At 46.1% G+C, this 23,212-nt stretch overlaps 1 protein-coding gene across 2 annotated transcripts in view; it reads left to right on the top strand.

Moving 5' to 3' along the window:
• Tgfbr2 (transforming growth factor beta receptor 2) overlaps positions 1 to 23,212 on the top strand; it is an 89,559-nt gene that overhangs the window by 64,073 nt on the left and 2,274 nt on the right. For both annotated transcript variants that reach the window (XM_050126560.1, XM_050126561.1), the window contains 4 exons: positions 4,858 to 5,657; positions 11,074 to 11,215; positions 19,757 to 19,884; positions 22,562 to 23,212. The exon at positions 22,562 to 23,212 is cut by the window's right edge and continues 2,274 nt beyond it. In XM_050126560.1, coding sequence (XP_049982517.1) covers positions 4,858 to 5,657; positions 11,074 to 11,215; positions 19,757 to 19,884; positions 22,562 to 22,741 — 1,250 coding nt within the window. In that variant the 3' untranslated portion in view covers positions 22,742 to 23,212. The remainder of the gene's footprint in view (positions 1 to 4,857; positions 5,658 to 11,073; positions 11,216 to 19,756; positions 19,885 to 22,561) is intronic.

The following is a 23,212-nucleotide window of genomic DNA, read 5'->3' as shown; positions in this document are numbered from 1 at the left end:
TCCACGTTACCCGTTATCTTCTGGAGCCACGAGATATGTATGCAAGTGACCAGGAAGAAAACGGAGCTAGGTGAGATACAGGGAGGGAAGGAAAAGCATCCTGTCTCAAGTTACTACCTTAATTAGTACTTTAAAACTGACACATTTATTTGTTTGCTCAGTGACTACCAGAGGGAAGTGTCCTAGGGATCTCTACTGAGTAAGCATGCTGTGAGCAGCCCAATGTTGGAAAGCAGAAACTGACTCAGAACTGTTGGAAGGAAGGTCATACAGTGTTTGTGGATGTGTTGCTTAGTACCCTGCCTGCCAAAGCTCATTGTATGCTACTCGTCTTTTGGGAGAAGAGAATCACAGATGGCTCCCCACTAGAGCATGGAGCTCCTTCCCAGACTCAGCAAAGCGGTCAGCAAAAGCCCCAGTCTCTTACGTGGAAAGCCATACACCAACCCAGGCAGATTTACCTGTAGCATCTGTTACCCACATCCCAGGGAGATGGGTCAGCCTTGAACTTGCTGTAGGAGCACTGTCAGAGGGGCCAGCACTCAGTGCTTCTTCCAAGGGCGCTTTCTGTTTTGTGCATGTGCACTGTGGACTAATTGAAGTCAGATGAAGTCTGTAGAATTGCTCGGAGAGACTTGTAAATGCGTGTGAAATACTACCGTGCTGAAACGCAATGATCTCACATTTTTATAGATGAATATATATTTCTATAGTAATGCTTGGGCAAAAATCTAACAGGAGATCTGGAAGGAAAGAAAAACCGAGATGTCTCAGTGACAAGCAAAGCATGCGTGTGTCACGGTGTTTGTTCCAGATAGGATGTGGCGTGTACGCATCTTTGATTTCTGCTGCTGACATGATCTTGGGTACAGCAAACACTTAGAAATGATTCAGAGTACTATTTTGGGGGCAGGAGTGGTGGCTCAGCAGGTAAGAGCGCTTAGTGTTCTCACAGAGGACCCAGGTTTGTTTCTCAGCACCCACACAGCAGCTCACAACCATCTGTAAATTCCAGGGAATTGATGCTTTCTTCTGACCTCTGAGGGTACTATACACACATGGTACACATACATTCATGCAGGCACACAGACGCACATGAAATATTAAATAATTATCTTAAAAATAAATGATACATGTTAGTTAAAGGTGAGAGAAACTGGGGCCTTTTGCTCACTGAGTTCATAGGACCACTGAATTCCACTCACAAAGCCTAGGCTAAGAATATTTGCTATTGCAAACATAAAGCTTCATTTTAAAAAAATGAACCTTCAAGAAATTCTACCCAGAGCTAGCTCTAATATTCTAATGTTATGTTACATAAAACACTTTTCATGGCAACCAGTCAGACTAGTTTCACAAGCATGGGTTGAGTTCCCGTATGTGTGAGGTCCTGCAGCAGGCTTCTAAATTAATCCTTAGCAGGAAAAAAATGCCCACTTAGGGGCAGTTCCTCACTGTGGTTTGGAATTGGGAATGAGAAGTAGTCTCTGCAGATGGCATGGCCCTTTTGATGCTGGCACCCCCCCAAGAATAGACAGTATGGCTCACTGTTAAGAGCAATGGCTGCTTAATTTACAGAGGACCAGGATTCAGTGCCCATCACCCACGTGAGGGTTCCCAACTATCTATAACTCCAGTTCCAGGGGATTCAACACTCTCTTGTGGCTTCTGTGGGTACCAGGTGTGCAGGTAGTGCACATGTATTCATACAGGCAAACACTCACACACATAAAAAGAAAAATAATTGTATCACTGAGCAGATGGCCACCAAAGTACTTGCTGTAGCCTCCAATAAAGACAGACACTGTATCAAATTGAAAGGTTAGTTAAAACCATTCTTCATTGGCTCTCAGCAGGGTCACTAGTGTGACATTTAGAGGCACTATGGCATAAGGCTAAGAGCTCTGGTCCAATAGAGCTTGTTGCAAACATTATCTTGCTTATTGCCTGCGTCAGTCTTGGGAAATTAAACACTCTGAACTTCAGCGTTCCTCTCTGGGACATGGGTCTTAAAATGTAGCTGTTTCTACCCAGCAGAGTTTCCTCAGCAATTAAATATGAGAATTATGTAAACCCTGTGAACCCAGCCAACACATGGCATGCGCTCAGTCTGGGAGTCTCTCTTCCTTGGGGGCTGCCAGGAAGAAGCACATTCTGTGACTTTCTGGGCCAAGGAGACCCCTGCGTGTGTCCACACCTACAGCTTTCTTTGTCTAACAGAGAAGCCCAGAGGCCAGCACGATGGCGTGCCTGGGCAGCTCTTGTTTAGATCCAGCCACATCCCAAAGCTTCCTTCCGGCCTCGAGTGCTATTGTGACTCCCTTCACCTCTTCTTTGAAGCTTCTAGATTGACAGATGTTATTCACCCACTCTACACACGTACAACTTTATGTGTAGGTTTAAAAAAGAAAGAAAAGAGAAAGGTCACAGGAAACAGGAGGGGAAAGTGAAGCTTTCGTTTCTGACCTTCAGCCAGGGGATTTCTCGAACCTTCTGCAGTCAATGTCACATGTTAATTTCAGTTTGGGTACTTGCCCCAGACTTAGAAGAACTAGAAATGAACAAGGAAAACCTTCTCTGTATGTAGTTAGAAATTAAAAACTGCTCAGTAACAAATGAACAGTTCGTACAGGCATTTTAATTCATTGGAGACTCAGCTAAGAAATTATGCAGGCAATAGTTAAAAGTCTGAATTGTATTTTCTTATATGTGGAAAGGAATATTCACAATGGTCCAAAAGTAAAGCCTGTCCAAATCCTTCCAGTATATTACAGGGTATTAAAAACCACATTTATAGGATAGGGGGCTGCTGATTTTTTCCTATAAAAATAGTGCCAGATAGTAAATACTTCTGGCTTGTAGGATAGAGCTGATCTTAATTGCAGGGAGGTCTCTATTAAGAGCATCCACAGAAGGCTTCTCTTGCCTTTCCCCACCCCATCTGTTTAACAACCATTGAAAGTGTGGGAGTATCTTGATCACAAGGCTATATAAAAACTGATTAAATCTGCCTGCTTCAGACCATAAGGCAATATTCATTTGACAGCACAAACGTAGGAAATCATGGAAGTGGCTCCGCCTGTGCCAATTGCCAGCATATCCCCATGGTACGAGATGACCTAACCCAGCCCCTGTAGGGCTCCCATCATCCCAAGAGGAACGTTAAGTCAGTTGACCAAACCAGTTTCATGGCAAAGTGTCTCATGTAGAGCTGGCTGTGGAGAGTTGAGACTAGCAAGCCTTCCCTTCCAAATATGTCCACAGGTACTAGGGATAGGGGCTGCAATTTGCTGTGGCACCTAAATAGTATTTCATCTCTGTCTTTAATTTTGCCATCTGGGATTATATCTGTGTTTTCTGATGGTCTTGGACAGCCATCAAGGGTCATTCAATCCTTAAAGGGGTCATGACCCACCATTTGAGAACCACACTCTACAGTTTTATCAGGTTCTATATGAATTGGTTACTTTTGCATTGCTATGACCAAATGACTTGAAAGGAATCAAATTAAGGAAGGAAGAGATCATTCTGGCTTGCGGTGTGAGGTGTGAAGGGATACAGTCAGTCCCCAGGGTGAAAGCAGGATGGTAGGACCTGGCCACAGCGCATTCATAGGAAGCAGAAAGCATGTTACACATCTCAAGACTCTCCCTAAAAGGACCTCTTCCTCTAGGGAATGAGGTTCCACTTGGTGAAGGTTCTATAAGCTTCTGAAACAACACCAGCAGCTGGGAATCAAGTTGTCAAACACACAACCCAGGCCAGATGGGGAAGGAAGCCGGTTAACGCTAAATCACGTCACTACGTAAACAACTGTTTAAGAACAGGAGTTACATCATTCTCTGTCTATCCCCAGTGCCTTGACCTTTGTTTTCATTCAGCACATGTAGTTACTCAGCTCCAATTATGCTGCAGACACACACAGAAACACAGCCACACGGGAAGGGTAGAGAAGCCCTAAGATTATGTAACACAAGACACTTTCCTAAGTTTCCCCAGCTTTTCTTAGAGAGTGGCCTTTAAGCTGAAGATTGAAGAGTAGAAGATATTTGAGTGAATGGTCTCAAGCAAGGATTACCTTTGCCCCTTCCCAAGCTCCCACCTCCTCTGCTCCTGCTTTGCTTGGGCTACCCTGAACCATCAGCTCTATGCCTTAGGGGTAAGGAAAAGCATAGAAAGAAAGGATCTTTTGGAAGTCTGTTATGTTATGCCAGCATGATATCTGTGTGTGTGTGAGTGTGTGTGTGCACGTGCGTGTGTGTTCATACACAGATTTGTGTTTATGTCTGCAAGGAACACGGGTGTGCTAATGTATGCATGTGGATGCTAGTGGATTTCTTAGGAATGACATGTACCCTATTTGTGACAGGGTCTCTCACTTAACCCGAGCCTCACTGATTTAGCTAGTCTGGCTGACAAGTGAGCCTCGGAGATGCACCTGCCTCCACTTCTCCAAATCTGGAATTACAAGCTTCTGAATTTTTATATGGGCTCTGGGGGTTTAGTGCAGGTCCTCATGTGCAAGGCAGACACTTTATCAACAGAGCCATCTTCTCAGTTCGTCTCCCACATCCATGTGCGTGATTGCTGATGAAGAAGAGACCTGGAGCCGGTATTATCTAACAATGTCTTATGTATCAAACTTTGGTTGATACGGTGTCCTTGATCTGATTTGTTTCACCTTGGGAAGGACATGGATGGTGTGCTAGTATGTAGCATCCCTGCCAAGAATCACTATCTAGTATCCATGGACACAGTTCGATGCCACTGTGTACAAGTACATGGTTTTAGACTTGCTTCCTGGTGGCTCACACTTTCCAAACCTAATCAGTCTCTCCCGCCTTCTCTCTCCATCAGAATACACCGCCAGCAATCCTGACCTGTTCCTGGTCATTATCCAAGTGACTGGTGTCAGCCTCCTGCCTCCACTGGGGATTGCCATAGCCGTGATCATCATCTTCTACTGCTACCGTGTCCACCGGCAGCAGAACCTGAGCCCGTCCTGGGAGAGCAGCAAGCCCCGGAAGCTCATGGAGTTCAGCGACAACTGCGCCATCATCCTGGAGGACGACCGTTCGGACATCAGCTCTACGTGTGCCAACAACATCAACCACAACACGGAACTGCTACCCATTGAGCTGGACACGCTGGTGGGGAAGGGCCGCTTCGCCGAGGTCTACAAGGCCAAGCTGAAGCAGAACACCTCGGAGCAGTTCGAGACTGTGGCCGTCAAGATCTTTCCCTATGAGGAGTACACGTCATGGAAAACGGAAAAGGACATCTTCTCAGACATCAACCTGAAACACGAGAACATCCTGCAGTTCCTGACTGCTGAGGAGCGGAAGACGGAGCTGGGAAAGCAGTACTGGCTGATCACAGCCTTCCACGCCAAGGGCAACCTGCAGGAATACCTCACCAGGCATGTCATCAGCTGGGAGGACCTGCGGAAGCTGGGCAGCTCCCTGGCCAGGGGCATCGCCCATCTCCACAGTGACCACACTCCATGTGGGAGGCCGAAGATGCCCATCGTCCACAGGGACCTCAAGAGCTCAAACATCCTCGTGAAGAATGATTTGACTTGTTGCCTGTGTGACTTCGGGCTGTCCCTGCGTCTGGACCCTACTCTGTCTGTGGATGACTTGGCCAACAGTGGGCAGGTAAGTGCGAGCTGCCGCTCCAGACCCTAAGCCCACGCTTGGCCTCACCTCTACCTTTTTCTTTTATTTCCTGTAGTCGTACCCAAGAGTTCCACAATAGCCCAGAGTGGAATATAGCAAAGGTTTGTTTATTTGGGGATAAACTCACAATAAGGGTAGTGATCTGCAGTCCTCTGAGTGTGCTGGGAACTGGAACCGAATCCAGCAGGAAAGAGGGCTGCACATGCTTTCTGTCTGCACTTACAATACATGAGACCACACCCTAAGTGGGTGGTATCTTAATGGCTGTTGGCTGAAGTAGTTCCCACATTTCCTCCCTGAAATTTTTCAATTAGAGAGGCGTGAGTGTGTGTGTGTGTGAGAGAGAGAGAGAGAGAGAGAGCACGTGCATGCATGTGCACATGTGCATACACACACATACTCATCTGCACACGTGCGCTCACCCAAGCATGCATGTGTGTCTATCAGAGGTTGACATCAGGTGTCTTTTCTTCATTGCTTTCCACCTTACTTTTTGAGACACGGTGTCTTACTGAGCTCAGAATTCACTGATTGCTAAAATTGGTGAGTCCTGCTCCTTCAACCCCACCCCAACCCAGAGGCACTGGGATTACAGGTACGCCAGTGTGCCTGGCTTTTACATGGGTACTGGAGAGCCGAACTCAGGTCCTCATGCTTATGCAATGAGCACTTGATCCACTGAGCCATCTCCCGGCTCCTCATTCAATATGCTCATTAGTATACTATAAATAAGTTATTCTAAGTAATGCACTTCATTGTGACATTTCCATCCATGCATATAAAGAACTTCAAACAATGTCTTGGGTGAATCTCTTCCTATTCCCCCTTTTCTTCTCTGCCTTCTTTCTCCCCCCATGTCTCTAAATGGCCCCCACCCCTTACTTCCATTTCCATCTCTTCCTCTAAATCCCACACAGGATAGACAACACTCAGTATGGCTTCCTGAGCCTGCCTTATTTCACTTCACACGATGCCCTCCAGGTCCATCCATTTTCCTGTAGATGCCGTCTTCTCGTCCCTTACATCTCAATAAAACTCAACTGTGCATGTATGTCCCACACACATGTGTGCATGTATGTCAACCCAGGCTGACCACATCACTTGGCTATTTTCACCTCCCCTCTTGACCCACACACCTGGCCTCTTGTCTCAAGGAGCTCTACATCGTGGGATTTATTAAAGGGATCTAGAAAATTAGCATGTTAGTACCCATCAGTCCCCACCATCCCACAGTCTCTCGACTAGGTCACTTTCGTTAATAGATAGCGTTTTTCCAACTCTGTCTTCAGATCCTTCCTAACCTGAGTCAACTGTTGCTCGCTCCCCATTCCCCTTCCATTTGCAAACGGTTGTCTTTCTTTCAGGAACTATTGACATCTTACCTCTAACTTTTCCTCTCATATGGTTGTACTAGATCTTTTCTGCTGTTTAGTCTTAGTGGTTATACTGGTTCTAGATTCTAGAAGGAGACCTTTAAGTTCAGATCCACACTTACGAGGCTACCAAAGATACCCAGCATGATGCCAGGCAGTGAAAGTGACCAATAAGTATTTGTCGAAGGAGTGAACAGTTCTATTTGTCTGTCTGTCCATCTGTCAGTCTGTTATTCTGTGGTGTGTGTGTGTGCGTGTGTGTGTGTGTGTGTGTGCGTGTGTGTGTGTGTGTGTGTGCGTGTGTGTGTGTGCAGGTACACGTATATGTCAGTGCACATACAAACGGATTGTGTATGGAGTCCAGATCTATTCCTCCATTGCTACTCACCTTGTTTGGGGAGACAAGGTCATTTACTGACACTGAAGCTCACCAATTTGGCTGGGCTGGATGGATAGATAGCTCTAGGGAGCCTCCTGTCTCCGCTCCACCTCCATGCAGTGGTAGAATCACAAGGGTGTGCCATCATATCCACCTGTAGCATGGATTCTGGGGACTGAATTGATATCCTCTTGCTGGTCTGGCAAGCGCTTTACTCACTGAGCCGTCTTCCCAGCCCAAGGATTCCATTTTTGAGGCATTGTCTCAGATCCAAATGGAAACCCTTTGAGGAAGGCACATTCGGATGATATCCTTCCCAGGTGACGGCTGATGACTAACACCGTGGCTCTATCATGAGCACTGAAGCTCTCTGTAGCTGGCTAACAAGCACACTCTAAAACCCTCCTCAGAATGAACCGCGCTTGTGAGGTTCCTGCCTTGTCAGGGCTCTGCCCATAGCAGCATGTGCAGGACGGAGGTCATCTTGCTGAGACACAAACAAGTCAGTATGTCAGGGCGGTGACTCACAGAGCGCTCTGTTAAAAAGGAAAATAGGCCGATACGAACTATTCTTTGAAACAAATGGCATTAATTATTTGACCTGTGTATGAAAGTGATGGATGGATGAACTCATACGCTGCGATATCAAACATTTCCATTTGAAAACCTTCCCTCAGAAATGGCTTTCCCTTTTTCCTGCAGCCCTGTGTTTGTTTAATGTCAATCATAAAACTGATCACAGGCCTAAATAACCAGAATATAGCTACACATCACATTCATAGAAATTATTGTATGATTTGGTCTTTTCATATGGCTTTAATTTAGCAGAGATTTATGAAATTATGTCATAGAGGCCATGGGGTAAATTAAAATTAAATGGTCCTTAAGTGACCCATATGGGTGACAATTATTTTCATCAAGAGTCTTAAAGTTTCAAAAATGAAAAAAAAAATCTAATTTGCAAAACCAAAAATAAACATGTAAGGGGTTGGAGGATGACTTAGCAGCTAAGGGCACTTGCTGCTCTTAGAGAGTGTTAATCTAGGGGTTTTGACCAGGTTCCTTTTTCTGCCAGTTAAAGAATTAAAAGGTAAGAAAAAAAAAAAACCCTCAAGGGTGAAAGGTGGCAGTGGAAAAATTGCAAATAACAGCAAAAAGGGACAGAACATCAGCAAACAGAAATGGTAAGAATCAGCAATTGAAGGAAAGTGTATGTTGGATTGAAGAGACACAGACATGCAGCAGACACACAGAAAGGGGGCTGCAGAACACGGGGGGATGTGGAAACTGAGAATCCAGCATCTTCTCGAGGACTGGGGGTTTTATCTTCTCTGACGGCTCTTCCTTCCCTAATTTAGCATTGCTCAGTTTGAAGAAAGTTAGAATGGCTGATTGGCTCAAATGTCATACAGAATGTCCTGACCAGGCCTTGAACTTGGGTGACCCTCCATCCAGAGACCTACTGGTGGGAGAAAAAAAAAAAAGCCCATGAGGCTCTTGTTTTAAGCTGCCAGTATTTTGTATTAGGTCCCCAGGGTGAAGAAGAAGTCAGCCGATTTGGAAATTCACCACCTTTATTACCTAGTCATAGCCCTCCTCCCTGTTTGTCTGCCTTTCACGGACTCTGATCCTCAGTCTCTCCAGAGAGCCTGGGCTTTCTTCCTAGCACCAAGAGGGCAGCTCACAACAGTCCGTGACACCAATTCCAGGGCATCTGAAGTCCTCCCCTGGCCTCTGTAGGCACATGTGGCGCAGGCCGAACACTCGCCGCATAAAATAAAACTAAATAAATCTTTAGAAATATATAAGCATCTAAAATATCATAGCTATGGCCCTTGAGGTTATCTGTAAGAATACTCAATAGCAGGATGGCGTATGCAGTCACGTTAGTGGCTCTGGGTTGGGATACTTGTTTGAGCATGTTTTGTTTAGTCTTTGAAGAGCTTTCAGAGAGAAAATAATAGTATGTGTTCTGCCTGCCTGTGTAATTCTCATCATTTAAAACAGCACTATGATTTTTTTTTTTTAAAGAGAATCTGCACAGGGCTGTAACTCAATCAGCAAACCGCTTGCCTAGTGTGCATGAAGCCCTGAGTTTGATTCCTAGCGTCACCAAAAAGTGGGTGTGGTATGTTCTCTCAGCACTCTGGAAATCGAGGTAGGAGGATTGGTGGTTCAAGGAAATCACCAGCTACACAGGATGAGGCCAGCTTGGGGCTACATGAAACCATGTCAAAAAAAATAAAGGAAGGAATAGAGGGAGGAAGGGAGGGAGGGAGGCAGGCAGACAGGCATACAGGAGGGGCTAATTGACCTATAATACTTAATACCTATATAGCTTAAAGACTAAGACTTCATATTAGAATATTAAACAATCTTTAAGCAACTATGCAGCAAATGAGTACAATGACCTCAAAATGTAAGCAGTATATAAGTATCTTGATCAGAGATAGAAATGTACAGTGCAATATGATAAATATATGTTAGATATATAAAATTGTGTCAATATACAAAATATCTTAGTCAGAGGTAGAAACATGCATGTATACAATATGACAAAGTAACTTTGCATAGGTGTACATATATTGTAAACAGAAATAGGAGCATGTGCAATATAACAAATATAATTTGAATTCATATCAATATACAAGAATCTATACCAATGTAAACTGTCTACAAATAATAGCTCACAAGTATTCACTCTGTTACTATTATTATTATTATTATTAGTGTGAATAGGCTCACACTAATCTACTTATTATCCCATCCAATTCCCCTTTTTATTTCAAAGAAGATCCCTGAGCCTACATAATTTCCACCCTAACCCCCAACCCTATACCAGTTATAATCATCCCAGTCTTTTCATAATTTTAAAATTTTATCAGTAGTAAAAGGCAGGAAGGAAAAAAAAGGAAAGAAGGAAGGAATGGGGAGGGCTAGGAAGAAAGTACCCCACCCCACCTCCAGCTGAAGAGCTGTTGCCAGTGGATGGTTGCTGGGGAGGAAGGAGAGGAGTCACGTGTCTTCAGTGGTACAGCCACCTATAGTTACCCTGATCCCAGAAAGCCCCCACTCATGTTTTTATGAGTAACACTAATCAAATGCAATGGATCATTTCAAAAAGACATGGAAGTAGATATGGGACTTGTTAGCAAGAGGGGATTCAAGAAGTGGACAGGAAATAAGAGAAGATCATTGTTGTGGGAATTCATTCAGCCAATAGCCTCTTGGATACCAGCACATAAGGGCATGGTCCGAGGTACTGTAAGCACAAACAGGAAGCATGAGAGCCCCTTGCTTTCTCGTGGTTGATGATTGGAGTTCGGTTCACAGCTTCCGGTCCCCACAGAGGACCGCGGCTCTCTACTCTTATTGTGAGTTTTCTTCCCAAACCAATAATACTTGTTATCCTTGATTCCAGGCTCTTGTGGACTTCCTTAGTTACATCTACAGATAATGGGGGTGAATTTGATCAAAATACATCATATACATGTATGAAGTTATCTAAAAGGAAGAAACCTCTATAAACAAACTAAAACATCTGTATATGTGAAATCCAAGCTCAAATCCCCTGTGACAAATTCACTCAAAATTGAAGTTCAATTATGAGCTTCATTCTGTGTTTTTGTTTTTGTCTTAAAAGGTGGGAACTGCAAGATACATGGCCCCTGAAGTTCTAGAGTCCAGGATGAATTTGGAAAACGTGGAGTCCTTCAAGCAGACAGATGTCTACTCTATGGCTCTGGTACTCTGGGAAATGACATCCCGTTGCAATGCGGTGGGAGGTATGTAATTGGGTCCCCATTCCGGATGACATAATGGTGTCTGTTTCCAGCACAGTCCCAGGGTTCAGCACAGAGCAGAGGACTCCACTGGGAGGCATCTGAGCTCATGAGTGCACAGGTCTAGGATTATTCTGAATCACCGAGGTGTCCCAGTGAAGAAGCACACTGGGAACAGAAGCCTTTCCATACAGCTCGAGGGAATTATGTTTCTCTCTGCAGATGAGTTAATATCTTGCAGGAGGTGGTCAATAGAAACAGGAATAAGAATGACTTCTATTGACCTAAAGGGATATAGTCAGACGGGCATCTGCATTTTATTTCTTCTCATTTGGGTTTAAAGGACTGAGAAAATACTTGACTGAATATTTGCTCTTGTAGACATGACTTCTTTTTCACAAAACTAAGCAAGGTGGGTTGATATGTCTGTTTGGGTTTTAAAACTCCAGGAACACTTAATAAGGAAGGTAGCTAACCCGTAAGACTTCTCTCCATTCAGTAACTTCTACAGGTCTCACCTGCAAAATGAGTACCCTTCAGCCTTGTCCAGATGAACTCAAGCTTGGCTTCATTCTTTTTGCCTTTTTGTTTTATAATAATATTAAACTTACCAAATAGAGTCAAGAAGAACACAGAGGGCCAAGGAGGTGGCTTAATCACTAAAATCTTACTACACAAATGTGAGGGCATGAGTTCAGATCCTCGGCACCCATGGAAAAGATGGGTTTGTGGAGGACGGCTATCATCCTAGTGCTGGGAAGGCAGACACAGGAGGATGCCTGAGGCTCCATGGCTAGGCAGTTGACACAAATCAGTTCGCTTCAGCTTCAGGCTGAGTGAGAGACCCTGTCTGAAAACATAAACAGCAATGTCAACCTCTAGCCTAAACACACACACACACACACACACACACACACACACACACACAGATACACAAAATTAAATAAAAATAAGATTAACACAGAGATCTAGAGGTGTAATCCCAGCACTCATGATGCTAAAGCAGGAAGACTGAAGCAGGTTCTATATCAGTCTGGGCTATGTATTAACTTACAGACCAGCCTGGACCGCAGAGATGATTCTGTCCTCAACACAGACACTGATAAACCATTGTTACAACAATAACACAGATGCAGAGATGCCAGCCCACCCATCCACCTTTAATCCAGTTTTAAGCTTTGCCTAAATCCAAAAGACAAAGAACGATCTAACTGCATTAAAGCCAGGACGTTAACATTGGTGCAGTGCTCCAGGTTGCCCACAGACCTCACTTATACTTCTGGGTCACCAGTAAGGTGCTCTTCTGAAAGAAGACTCGGGTTAGGATTCACGTGGGTCTAACTCATGTGCTTTTGTCGTCTTCCATGACCTTGGCACTTGTGAAGCTGAAATGAGCACCTCAGAGCCTGGCTCCCACTTTGGGCTTTGCTGGTGTCTTCTCGTCGTTAGATTGAGATGCTGTGTGTCTGGAATAAGAACACCGCAGACACTGTGGTAACTCCCCTGCACATGAAACCAAGGACAGGCTCGCTGCTGTCGCCTAGGAGGTCTGACTGCCAGGTTCCCCTCTGTAGAGATGCTGTTTTCCAGCCTGTAATGAGCGTTCATCAGGGAAAGAGACTCTGGCTTGTTTATGGTCTCACCTGTTAATTTGAGGATGGACGGAGAATTCCCACCTAAAAGGACCATCTCGGCGATGTTTGCCTCATGCAAATGTTTGTTTTTCTTACCCCTTGTAATGAGTAGGTATCTAACTCCGAGAGAATCCCTACCCTTCCTCTCACAGTCCATTGTTATTTAGTCATTATTTGTGCATTTCTGTCAGCTGGGGACAATGGGTATTTCTTTCTTTCTGTGGATGTCCAATAATGGCATCGTTTATTTCGTTGCTCAAACAGCGACCTCTTTAGTTACTCGTCCAAACTTGCTGATGTATTGCCCAAGGCCCTTCCAACCGGACCCATTGCTAGTTCTGAGTCTTCATCCCTTGCAGAAGATGTTTGGCTCCCCAGAACCCCAAGAAGGATCTAGGTCACCTCCTCTTCATCCCTTGTTGAGCCACTGTCATCTAGTTCTCTGGCCGTTGTGGAGATGGTGATTCCTATCTGGTCGGTACACTTCTCTCCTGTTTCCGGCCATACTTCTAAAACTAGCTGTGTGTGTGTGTGTGTGTGTGTGTGTTTTCCTCACAGTTATATTGTTTAATCAGCTCCCAACTATCATAAATGATTTTCTGCTTGAATGCTTTTTCGGCTCCAAAATGACCAACTCTGTAAATTGATAAGAAGTCACATCAAAAACAGCGCTGTCCCCAACAGAATCAATTTACCTGGCTAGCAGTGTCTTCTCCCGTGCTCCGAGTCGTGTTTGCTCCTGTAAACAACCCCTGAGATCATGTCTGGTCTCCAGTTCTGACAAGGCAGCCAGTCTAAGGCTCTGGTGCGCTCTGCTTGCAATGTCGTCACTGACGAGAGCCCCTTCCTGTTGATATTTGCTGAGTGGAGAAGAACTGAGGTTGTGAGGTGGAGCTAAGCTCACCAACTTTTATGGGTTCTAAAAAAAGCTATGGGGTAAACAAGTTTCCCTGTGGAAGGAACCAGGATCCATTTTCTTCGGCTCATCTCAGGAAAGCCCTTTACAGCCTTTGTGGTAAAAACAGGCAAGAACTGAAAGGAACCCCTCCTGGCATTGCTTTGTTTGATGGTAGCTTCCCACCCCTGATTCTCCCGTTTCCACTCACTCCCACAATAATAATATTGAGTAAACTTAAAGGGCAATGCAGAATGTTTCCTGAGTACAGCAACCAGAGATTGCTATGTTATCCCACGATGTTACCCTCGGTGTTACCAGGAAGAGCATGTAAACAGATGATACAGAGTTCCTTCTAAAGCCAAACCTAAGCTTCCTTTAGCGTGCAGTCCTAGCCCAGAGCTCCCCAGACCATCACAGTAAGTGAAGAGTGCTCTGAAAAGGAAGGAGGTTTGGTCCAGGTTAAGTGAGCCCTGGAGGAATCCCAGACCCTATCGCCAAGACCGTCACTTCATCCATCAGTGCACTGAACCCACCAGAATCACATCTGGGACATGCTTCAGTCAGCTTTCCCGCACAGATGAGAAAACCAGTTTCCAGGGGTAGGACAGCCACGAAGCCAGGAGCTGTGTAGCCACAGGCCTTCTCCCTCCTGATTGGTGGAGAATGGGGAACATGAATACCCAGAGTCCTATATGGGGGCCAGCATCCCCTGCTTGGAGTGCACTGAGGCACTGCTCTTCAGACATACTGGATGAGGTGGGCGGGACTCCTCAGGAGCCGCAGTTCTGAAAGTCTGCATCTCTGAATTTTCTTGTCTCCTTTGAAGAATCCCTGAGTGTAGTGTGTGTGTGCGTGCGTGCATGCACACGTGTACATCAGTGTCTGTGTATGTGTGGGCTTGTATACATATATGTCTGTGTTCATGCGTGTGTGAGAGAAAGACAGAGTGACTGTGAGAGGGAGTGTGCATGTGTTTCTCAATGTGTGAGCTTGTATGCATGTGTGTGTATGTGAGTGCATGTGTGTGTGAGACAGAGAGTGAGTATGTGAGAGAGCGTGTGCATGTGCATCTGTATGTGTCTGTGTGCATGTGTGTGAGAGAGTGTGTGTGTGCACATGCATGTATGTCTGTGTGAGCTTATGTGCATTTGTAGCTGTGTCTGTGTACGTGTGTGTGTGTTCAGAGGTCAACCTGTTCTCAGGCAAGGTCTTTTTTTTTTTTTTTTTTTTTGAGACAGGATGTCTTATTTCCCTAAAACTTGCCAAGTAGGCCAGACTGACTGATGAGCCAGCCCTAGGTATGGTATGCACCTGCCTCCTCCACCTCCTCTGGAATGCCAGGCATGTGCTGCCACACCTGGGTTTCGTAATTAGGGTTTCTTGTGATGGAATCCAGGTCCCTGTGTTTGCTAGGCAAGCATTTTGCTGACAGTCCTCAGCCCCCAGATGCCAGTGTTAAGTCAAGGCTGTTAATCTCTGTGCAGGGATGCCTTAAAATCTTACTTTTTGATCCTGCTTTCTCCAAGGGTAGCGTTGTTCATTCATTCCTTCACCCACCCGTTCATCCACTTACTCAGATGCTATCTGAGGAGTGACTCCTGTGTCCAGGCCCTCTTCTCCCTGCTAGGGAACAGGAGTTCATTCCTATCTCGGGGGCAGGACCTTGTTAGGAAGCTCACACTCTCAGCTTCCTCGGCTCAACCTCCCTGGGACTGGAATATCAGGAAAGTCACTACACCTGGTGAGAGTGGCGGGTCCGAAGGCTCCATCTGCCCAAGGGAATGAGTCTCAAAAGGAGCGAAGCTGGGATAGATCAGCTGCAGATCTGGTGTCAAGCAAGGTACGGGTGGAAAATTAAAGCAGATGCAGGGTCAGATAACGCTGTTAGGACGGGTGCTTCAGATACCTGGAGCATCTCAAAGAAGACATAAGAAAAATGAGAAGGACACACTGAGTTGTTTAAGGAGAACAAGATGGAAGGGCAGTTGATGCCTACTGCTTTATAATGGAGAGAAGGCTGGAGACCTCAACTGGGCAAGGACAGACCTGAGATTGGCTTTCTTTTACAAAGAGCCTCTGTCCCAGGCCAAGCAGTTGGCTTTGGGTCTGGGCAAGTGTTTGCACTATGGTGTGTGGGAGGCGGATGGGGGAGGTGTCTAAGGCCCCCTTTGGGGAATACGGCAGGCACCACATGTGTTCATCCCCAGCCAGAACTGACCCATGTGCAAACCAATTTAAACCCTGGCCACCTGGGCCTCTGAACAGAAGCTGGCACAGCGGCCAGTGAGCAAGGGTTTAACACAGATAGCTCCTTCTTGAAGAAGCACTGACTTAACAATGGGCCAAGCAGAAAGGAAAGGGAAGGAGGCTTGGAGAAACTTCAGGAAGACCAGGATGGAAACCATTTGCTTTGAGTGGACTCCAAGGAGCACCATTAGGAAAGTAAACGACAGCCACAACAGCTGTGGGCCAGATGCTGATGGTCAAAGAGATCCCAATGCTGTCTGGGGGAACGGGTCTGCGGTGAGACGGAGAAAGACAGGCTGTCTCCCTGCAGAGGAGCTGGGGGACTTCCTGAGAGCAAGGAAGGGCAGCAACTGGTCCTCAGCCTGGGCTGCAGGGAGAGGGGAGGAAGAGAAAAGTCTGCACAGCGGGAAGACCGAGGTCTCTTAGAGGAGGCGTGTTCTGGATGGTGTGGGGACACAGGGCATTCTGCCCGAGAGCCCTCAGGATGGGCCAGTTTCACGGTGGTAGAGGCATCTGTTTTAGTCTGAGCACCCCGGGTCCCACAAAGAGGAAGCTGAGTAAACAGTGCACTGGTGCCATGCCAACCCCGCCCTCCCCTGCTGACTGTGGTCAAGGACTGAGACTGTCTTGTTCTTTCTGTACCTCGGGCCCTACCACTGCCCCACCTTTCCCAAAGCCAGAATGCACAAGTGTTTGGCTGCGCTGTAGGGGAATCACAACAGTGAAGGGGATTTCTTTTTAATGGGTAATTTCTCCATAGCTTGTTTAGACACTACCAACTGTCTGCATCCAGCACACCCTGAAGAGCCCTTCCTGAGGGCCCTTGGTAGAGACATTTGTCAGGGTCTCAGTGGGTGGGGTATTCCATAGTGGTGCTAGCTCTGGGTAGGATTGGGGAGCACTTTGTGAAATGCTAGCTGGAGAGAAGAAAATGTATAAAGCCTTAGCAAGACAAAGCCAGTCTGCAGGGTCCCTGAGTCACCAAGAGCAGCTCTGTTTGAAACCTTTGCCTTCTTCTCCTTCTCCTTCTCTTTCCTCTTCCTCTTCCTCCTCTTCTTCTTCTTCCTCCTCCTTCCACCTTCTCTTCTTCCTTCTCCTCCTTTTTTCTTCTCCTCCTTCTTCTTCTTGTTTCATTTTTTTTTTTTTTGAGACAGAGTTTCTCTGTGTAGCCCTGGCTGTCCAGAAACTCACTCTGTAAGCCAAACTGACTTCAAACTCAGAGTATTGCCTCTGCCTATGCTCTTGTCCCTGCACCTGCCTCTGCCTTCAGGAGTGCTGGGATTAAAGGCCTGCACTATTACAACCCAGCTCAGCCTCACTCTTCTTGTGGGTGAACTGTAGATATTGGATCCCATTTCCTACTCAGCAACACTTGAGCTGCTCTGGAGTTCCTGACTTGGTAAAGGTGTCTGGTCAGGCAAAAGACGCAACAGCAACCGCAGCCAAAGGGTTAGGAACGGAGAGTCTGTGACCCAATACAGTATCTAATGCAACTTCTTTCTTGGTATAGTGCAACAGGGAAATGTGCTGTTTGGTTGGATTGGACCGTGAGATGCTGTAGGGGAGATGGCGGTCCCTCAGGTCACTCCATTCAGTCCGTAGGAAGATGGTGATGAGCGTGGTGTCTCATCTGGAGCTGGCTCTGACCCTCCCAGCTCTGGCTTTTGCTTGAAATCATCCCAGTTTGTATTTGCACTGGATGCCCACTGCGTATAAAGCAAGATTGAAAGCACCAAGCAGAGGAAGACATAAAATCCCATCTGAGTCTTGAGCCTCTCAGGACCTCACCACTCTGATAGAGGATGAGGAATGGGAAAAAGACAGGGTGTGTGGTACCCCACAAGTCAGATCTCAGAATTTGCCCTAAAACTAGTGTAGATGAATTCTTGGGATGTTTGAAGTCAAAAGGGGACAGAAGGGGCTTGTGTTCATCTCAATGTCATAAATTCAGTTGCCTTCTAAAATATACTATAAGAAAATAAAAAAATCTATGAAAATGAGCTACAAAAACATACCCTGGGGGGATTGATAACAAAGAAGGAGAACATAAGGTTAAGGATAGAGTGGGGTCCCTGGGAGAGTTGGGCGGAGGTGGCAGTGGATAGGTATGGTCAGAACACAGTCTATAAATGTATGCACATTTCAAAGCATAGGTAAGAGTATTATTTTTAAAAATCAGCCAGCACATAAAATGATAAAATAAGATCCTGACAACTTTTCTGCTGGGGTGAGGCTGTTAATGATAAATGCACTTCTGGGGAAATGAAAGAGAAAAATAAAACAGGCTATTCCTCTTTTAAATTCCATTTTGCCGTGAAAACATCTTCAATTTTTAGCACAGAAGGAGGCAGATTACTGAAATTTTTGCTCATTAAGGAAAATAATCTTGAAGTTAAAGGTCAAAGACCCTGCATATTTTGGAGGAAAATGTGGAATGTAGCCCAGCGCTCTCCTCTCTCTCTCTCTCTCTCTCTCTCTCTCTCTCTCTCTCTCTCTCTCTATCTGTCTCTCTCACGCACGCGCGCACACACACACACACACACACACACTTACTTTCTTTCATGTTGTTGGGGATTGAGTTTGATCCCAGGACCCTGTGCATGCTAGGCAAGTACTCTACCACTGAGCTATGTCCCCAGCCCCCTGGCATGTTTGGTCTTGTTATAGATAGGGTTTCCCTATGTATCCCAGGCTGGCCCTGATCTCTTGGCCCTCATGCGTCAGCCTCCCAAGTGCTGGATGATGCTTGTAGGACTGCAGCAGCTTCAAGCTGGCTCTGATAACAGACACGCTCTCCAGTCAAGCCCTCGAGGCATCAGTGTGTTCATCCATGAGATTTATTAGGGAAGAATTTTCCCCAGCCGACCCTGGAGGTCCCACCTGGTTCTCCTTATTTCTCCCTCTTGGTGCCTCTAGATGGTGGTTAATCTCCAGTGTGACTGTTGGAGAAGCATGACATGGGACCACATAATATTTGCCTTTTAGTATCTGATTTATTTCCTTTTCTAGTGTCTTCAGGAACACTCCAGGTTGTAACATCTTTCAAATTGTATGACTTTGTAGAGTTAACATCCCCAAGAAGTTTTACACATTTTATTGAATTTGTTTGTATACTGTGGGTCTATGGAGGACCAAAGGCTTTGTGAAACATTTGGATTTTTAAAAAGATTTTATTTTTATTTTTTAAACTATGTGTGTCTGTGTATGGATGCGGGCACAGGAATGCAGTGCCTACAAAGGCCAGAAGAGGGCATCAGATCCCCCTGGAGCTGTAGTAAGAGGTAGTTGTAACACACCTGACTTGGGTACTGGGAGCCAAACTCTGGTCTCCTAGAGGGGCACACTTTTAACTGCTGAGCTCTCTAAACTCTGGTCTCCTAGAGGGGCACACTCTTAACTGCTGAGCTCTCTCTCTCTCTCCAGCCCAAGATAAGTAAAGTTTTTCCACCTCTGAAGAACCTGTTTCCTTCCTAAGATGCACTAGCCCTCATTGAGCATGCCTGCGTTGATGGGAAAGCTGGGTCCCCATCTGCCTTGTTAGCATGAGGCATGAGGACCAATCCATCACCAGTGGGCTACTTCCCAGCATTCTTCCACCACCCCCTTCCTTCTTGTTTTAACCCATCTCATCCAAAGTGTTCTAGCAATGGCAGGCCCATTCTGCCTCTGTATTCCTTGTATTATCCTTCCAGGCGCTCACCAAGCACCCTTCTCTCGGCCATGTGCTGCCCTGTGCTCAACGGTGTCTGTCTGTTTTCTTCACAGAGGTGAAAGATTACGAACCCCCATTTGGTTCCAAGGTCAGGGAGCACCCTTGCGTGGAGAGCATGAAGGACAACGTGCTGAGAGACCGAGGACGGCCTGAAATCCCAAGCTTCTGGCTCAACCACCAGGTAAGCAGGGCTGACTCTGAAGGGCCAGAAGGGCCATGCAGAGAAGTCTGCTTTCAGGCAGCAGAGAATTCTGGGTGATGGAGCTTAACTCTGAGTGCAGGGCCCTTGGTTTTCTGTAACCCTGTTTGGTTTGTGTTCCTAAGGAAATTTTCAGTATAAGTGGATGACCTGTTTTCCTAAATTGCCATCACCGGGCGTATACAGCATTCACAGAGAGCTCTCCGAGGACTGCTGTAGGCACTGGTCACCTTTCCTAAGCCCTCTTGATTCAGGGTTAAGATATTTTGCTAGCTATGTCTGCTGTCTACTCCTGTGTCTTCACACCGGGAACCTATATCTCATTCCCTCTCATTCTGACTTTGTTCTGCTGGAGTTCTTCAACTTCACAGAGAAATACTTAGCAGTTGGAAGCAAGCAGGGTAGTCAGGTAGCCAGTGTCCTTGTATCTGCTGGCTGTGCATGGAGGTGAGAGGAGAGCCCGTGTGCGCATGCTTGGGAAGTAGGAAACTGGCCACCATGATGGAGGCCAGGAAATCAATGAAGAGAAGCTTGCTGGTGAAAAAGGATGAGGAGGCCAGCCAGCTGAGTGACATCTACACAGCTCTCTGTCACTCCTTCCGAAGAACTGGAAGTTAAGGCTACTCGTACCAGAAGCTGGAGGAGAGGGGAAGGAAGATTAGGTTGTGAGTGAGAGACAGTTGACCACATGTGGGGTGCACCCGAGGAAGAGCCCTGGTGAAGAAAGAGCTGTTTTCCTATCTCTCTGGGAAATGATGCTTTTCCACACAGCAGAACCTTTCACTGTTCTCATGGATAAAGTCCTTTATCCTCGCTGGCCATGGGTGTGTAGGTTTGCCTAAAGCCATGGGGAATTCAAGTGAGAACCAGAAACAGCAAGCCAGGCATAATCAGGAAGACGAATAGAGCAGGAAGTGTGCTGGGAGCCAGCCCCGGCCCAGAGCCAGCCTTGTGATCAGGAAGTAGGTGAGCCAGGCTCCCCAGGGTCAAGGGCTTCACCAGGCTCTCAGACAAATTGTCTTTAGTTCTAAAAATGCAAGATTGTTTGAAAAAAAAAAAACAAACAGAAATTAGAAGGTGCTGGGATGGATGGTGTGTCCTAGTGAAACTATGTCACTCACCATCTCTTGAGGTCTTTCCTGTAAAGTTCTTATAATGAAGCCGTTACTCATTATGATAAAATTCTGGAAAAAATTTGCATAATACATTTTTCTCTTAATGAAATTTGTTGCCCTATTGATTTCAAGGTAATGCTTAATATTTAATTCAATTTACTGCCTGTAATTACTGTGTCAGAACAAAATAAATGTTTCTGGTATAGCAACAATAACACTCTACTCTTAGCGGGGCCATCAATCAATACCATCAGTTAGGTGAATTATGCAATTAATTCCACATCAGGAGCTGGGGGTGGGGGAGCTCCATAGATGTGAAAGTGGCTGGGATTGGCAGGCAAGTACCAACTCTCCACAAAGACTGTTAGGTATATCTGCCTTACCTGTATGGAGGTCACCAGGGCAATGTTGTTCTCTACGTGGAAGGAGCTGATCTTATTTCTCTGTCTCGGACTATTTACTTACCTTCTGATATTCTGAGAGGCCTTGAAATAGTAACAAAAATCTTCATGATGCAGAATGAAATACAGCCTGTGGTAGAGCCCTTCCTGACTGGACAACCTTTCCCCCTTGGTGTTCAGGATCAGTGGGTGGAGCTGTCTTGGGAAGGATGGGCTACAAAGCTTATTTGGCATACAAAGATAGCCATGTCAAAGAGCCTGGCTTAATGCCATTGGAGGTGACTGGGGCATCATGGGGTCACCCTTGGCAGTCCTGGGAGCAACTTCTGAGTCATTCTATCAAATATAGACTTTACAAAATGAATCCAGGCCAATGCCTGCTCCATCTGGGCCTGGGTGCACAGCTTTGCTCAAACAGAAGGGTACCGGTGTTCCAGTCATGTTATATTCTGAAAGAGTAGAAGTCCAGACGCCGAGAAAGGCAAGGGAAAGAGAGAACCGAGGCCTAAGGTGGGAATCAAGGGTCTTTCAGACCCTGGAATGGATATGTTTCTTACAGTCTTTATAATGCATGCTACCAAGGATGCACCCGAGATGCTGGAGAGATGGCACAGTTAGGAAAGGGTTTACAAACGAGTGTCAGGACCTGAGTTTGGATCCCTGGTACCCATGTAATAGCTGGGTGTCATGGTGTGCACCTGTGAAACAGTGTGGAGGAAGAGGTGACGGAAGGATCCCAAGGCAGTGGGCTCGGGGTTCAGTGGGAAACCCTGTGATCAGTGAGCTCGGGGTTCAGTGAGAATTCCTGTGATCAGTGAGCTCGGGGTTCAGTAAGAATTCCTGTGATCAGTGAGCTCGGGGTTCAGTAAGAATCCCTGTGATCAGTGAGCTCGGGGTTCAATGAGAATTCCTGTGATCAGTGAGCTCTGGGTTCAATGAGAAACCAAGTTTCAAAACCTAAGGTGGAGAGAGATTAAGGAAGACAGCTGACCTCACCCTTCGGCACACATCTGTGCACATATGACCACATAGGGAGTCTAAACCCTATTCTGATAGGTCATCATTTGACAACGATGTGTTGATGCTAATTCCATGGAGACCACCCACTGACGATGCCCTTGGAACCCCTCCCTTCTTCTGCAGGGCATCCAGATCGTGTGTGAGACGCTGACAGAGTGCTGGGACCATGACCCCGAGGCCCGCCTCACAGCCCAGTGTGTGGCAGAGCGCTTCAGTGAGCTGGAGCATCCAGATAGACTCTCTGGGAGGAGCTGCTCCCAGGAGAAGATTCCAGAAGATGGCTCACTGAACACTACCAAATAGCTTTTTCTGGGCAGGCTTGACCAAGCCTCCAGAAGCCGCCCTTTCACCAAAGACCAGAGGCAGCTGGATGCTGTCCTCACGGATGCTTCTGGGAAACCAAAGACTTGCTCCCTTCTTACCTGAGAGCTGCTCCATATTCAGAAACAGCAGCAGCAGCAGCAGCAGCAGCAGCAGCAGCAGCAGCAGCAGCAGCAGGAGCAGCAGGGGCTAAGTGACAGAGAGCATTCTGTGCCTTGGACGTTGTCATGGCATAAGCTGTATTAGCACCTCCTCAGGAAATGAGATTGATTTTTACAACAGCCAATAACATTTGCACTTTATTAATGCCTGTATGTAAATATGAATAGCTATGTTTTATATCTATATATCTATATATGTCTATATCTCTCTATCTATAGCCATACTCTGCAAGGAGACAAAAAAAAAAAAAAAAAAAAAAAAAAAAAAAAAAAAAAAAAAAAAAAAAAAAAA

The sequence above is a fragment of the Alexandromys fortis genome, unplaced genomic scaffold (assembly GCF_014885135.2).
Source record: "Alexandromys fortis isolate MF-2015 unplaced genomic scaffold, M_Fortis_MF-2015_v1.1 scaffold_269, whole genome shotgun sequence".
Classification (NCBI taxonomy): Eukaryota; Metazoa; Chordata; class Mammalia; order Rodentia; family Cricetidae; genus Alexandromys; species Alexandromys fortis.
Note: the sequence above shows the minus strand (reverse complement) of the source record. Positions and strands in the feature narration are given on the sequence as shown.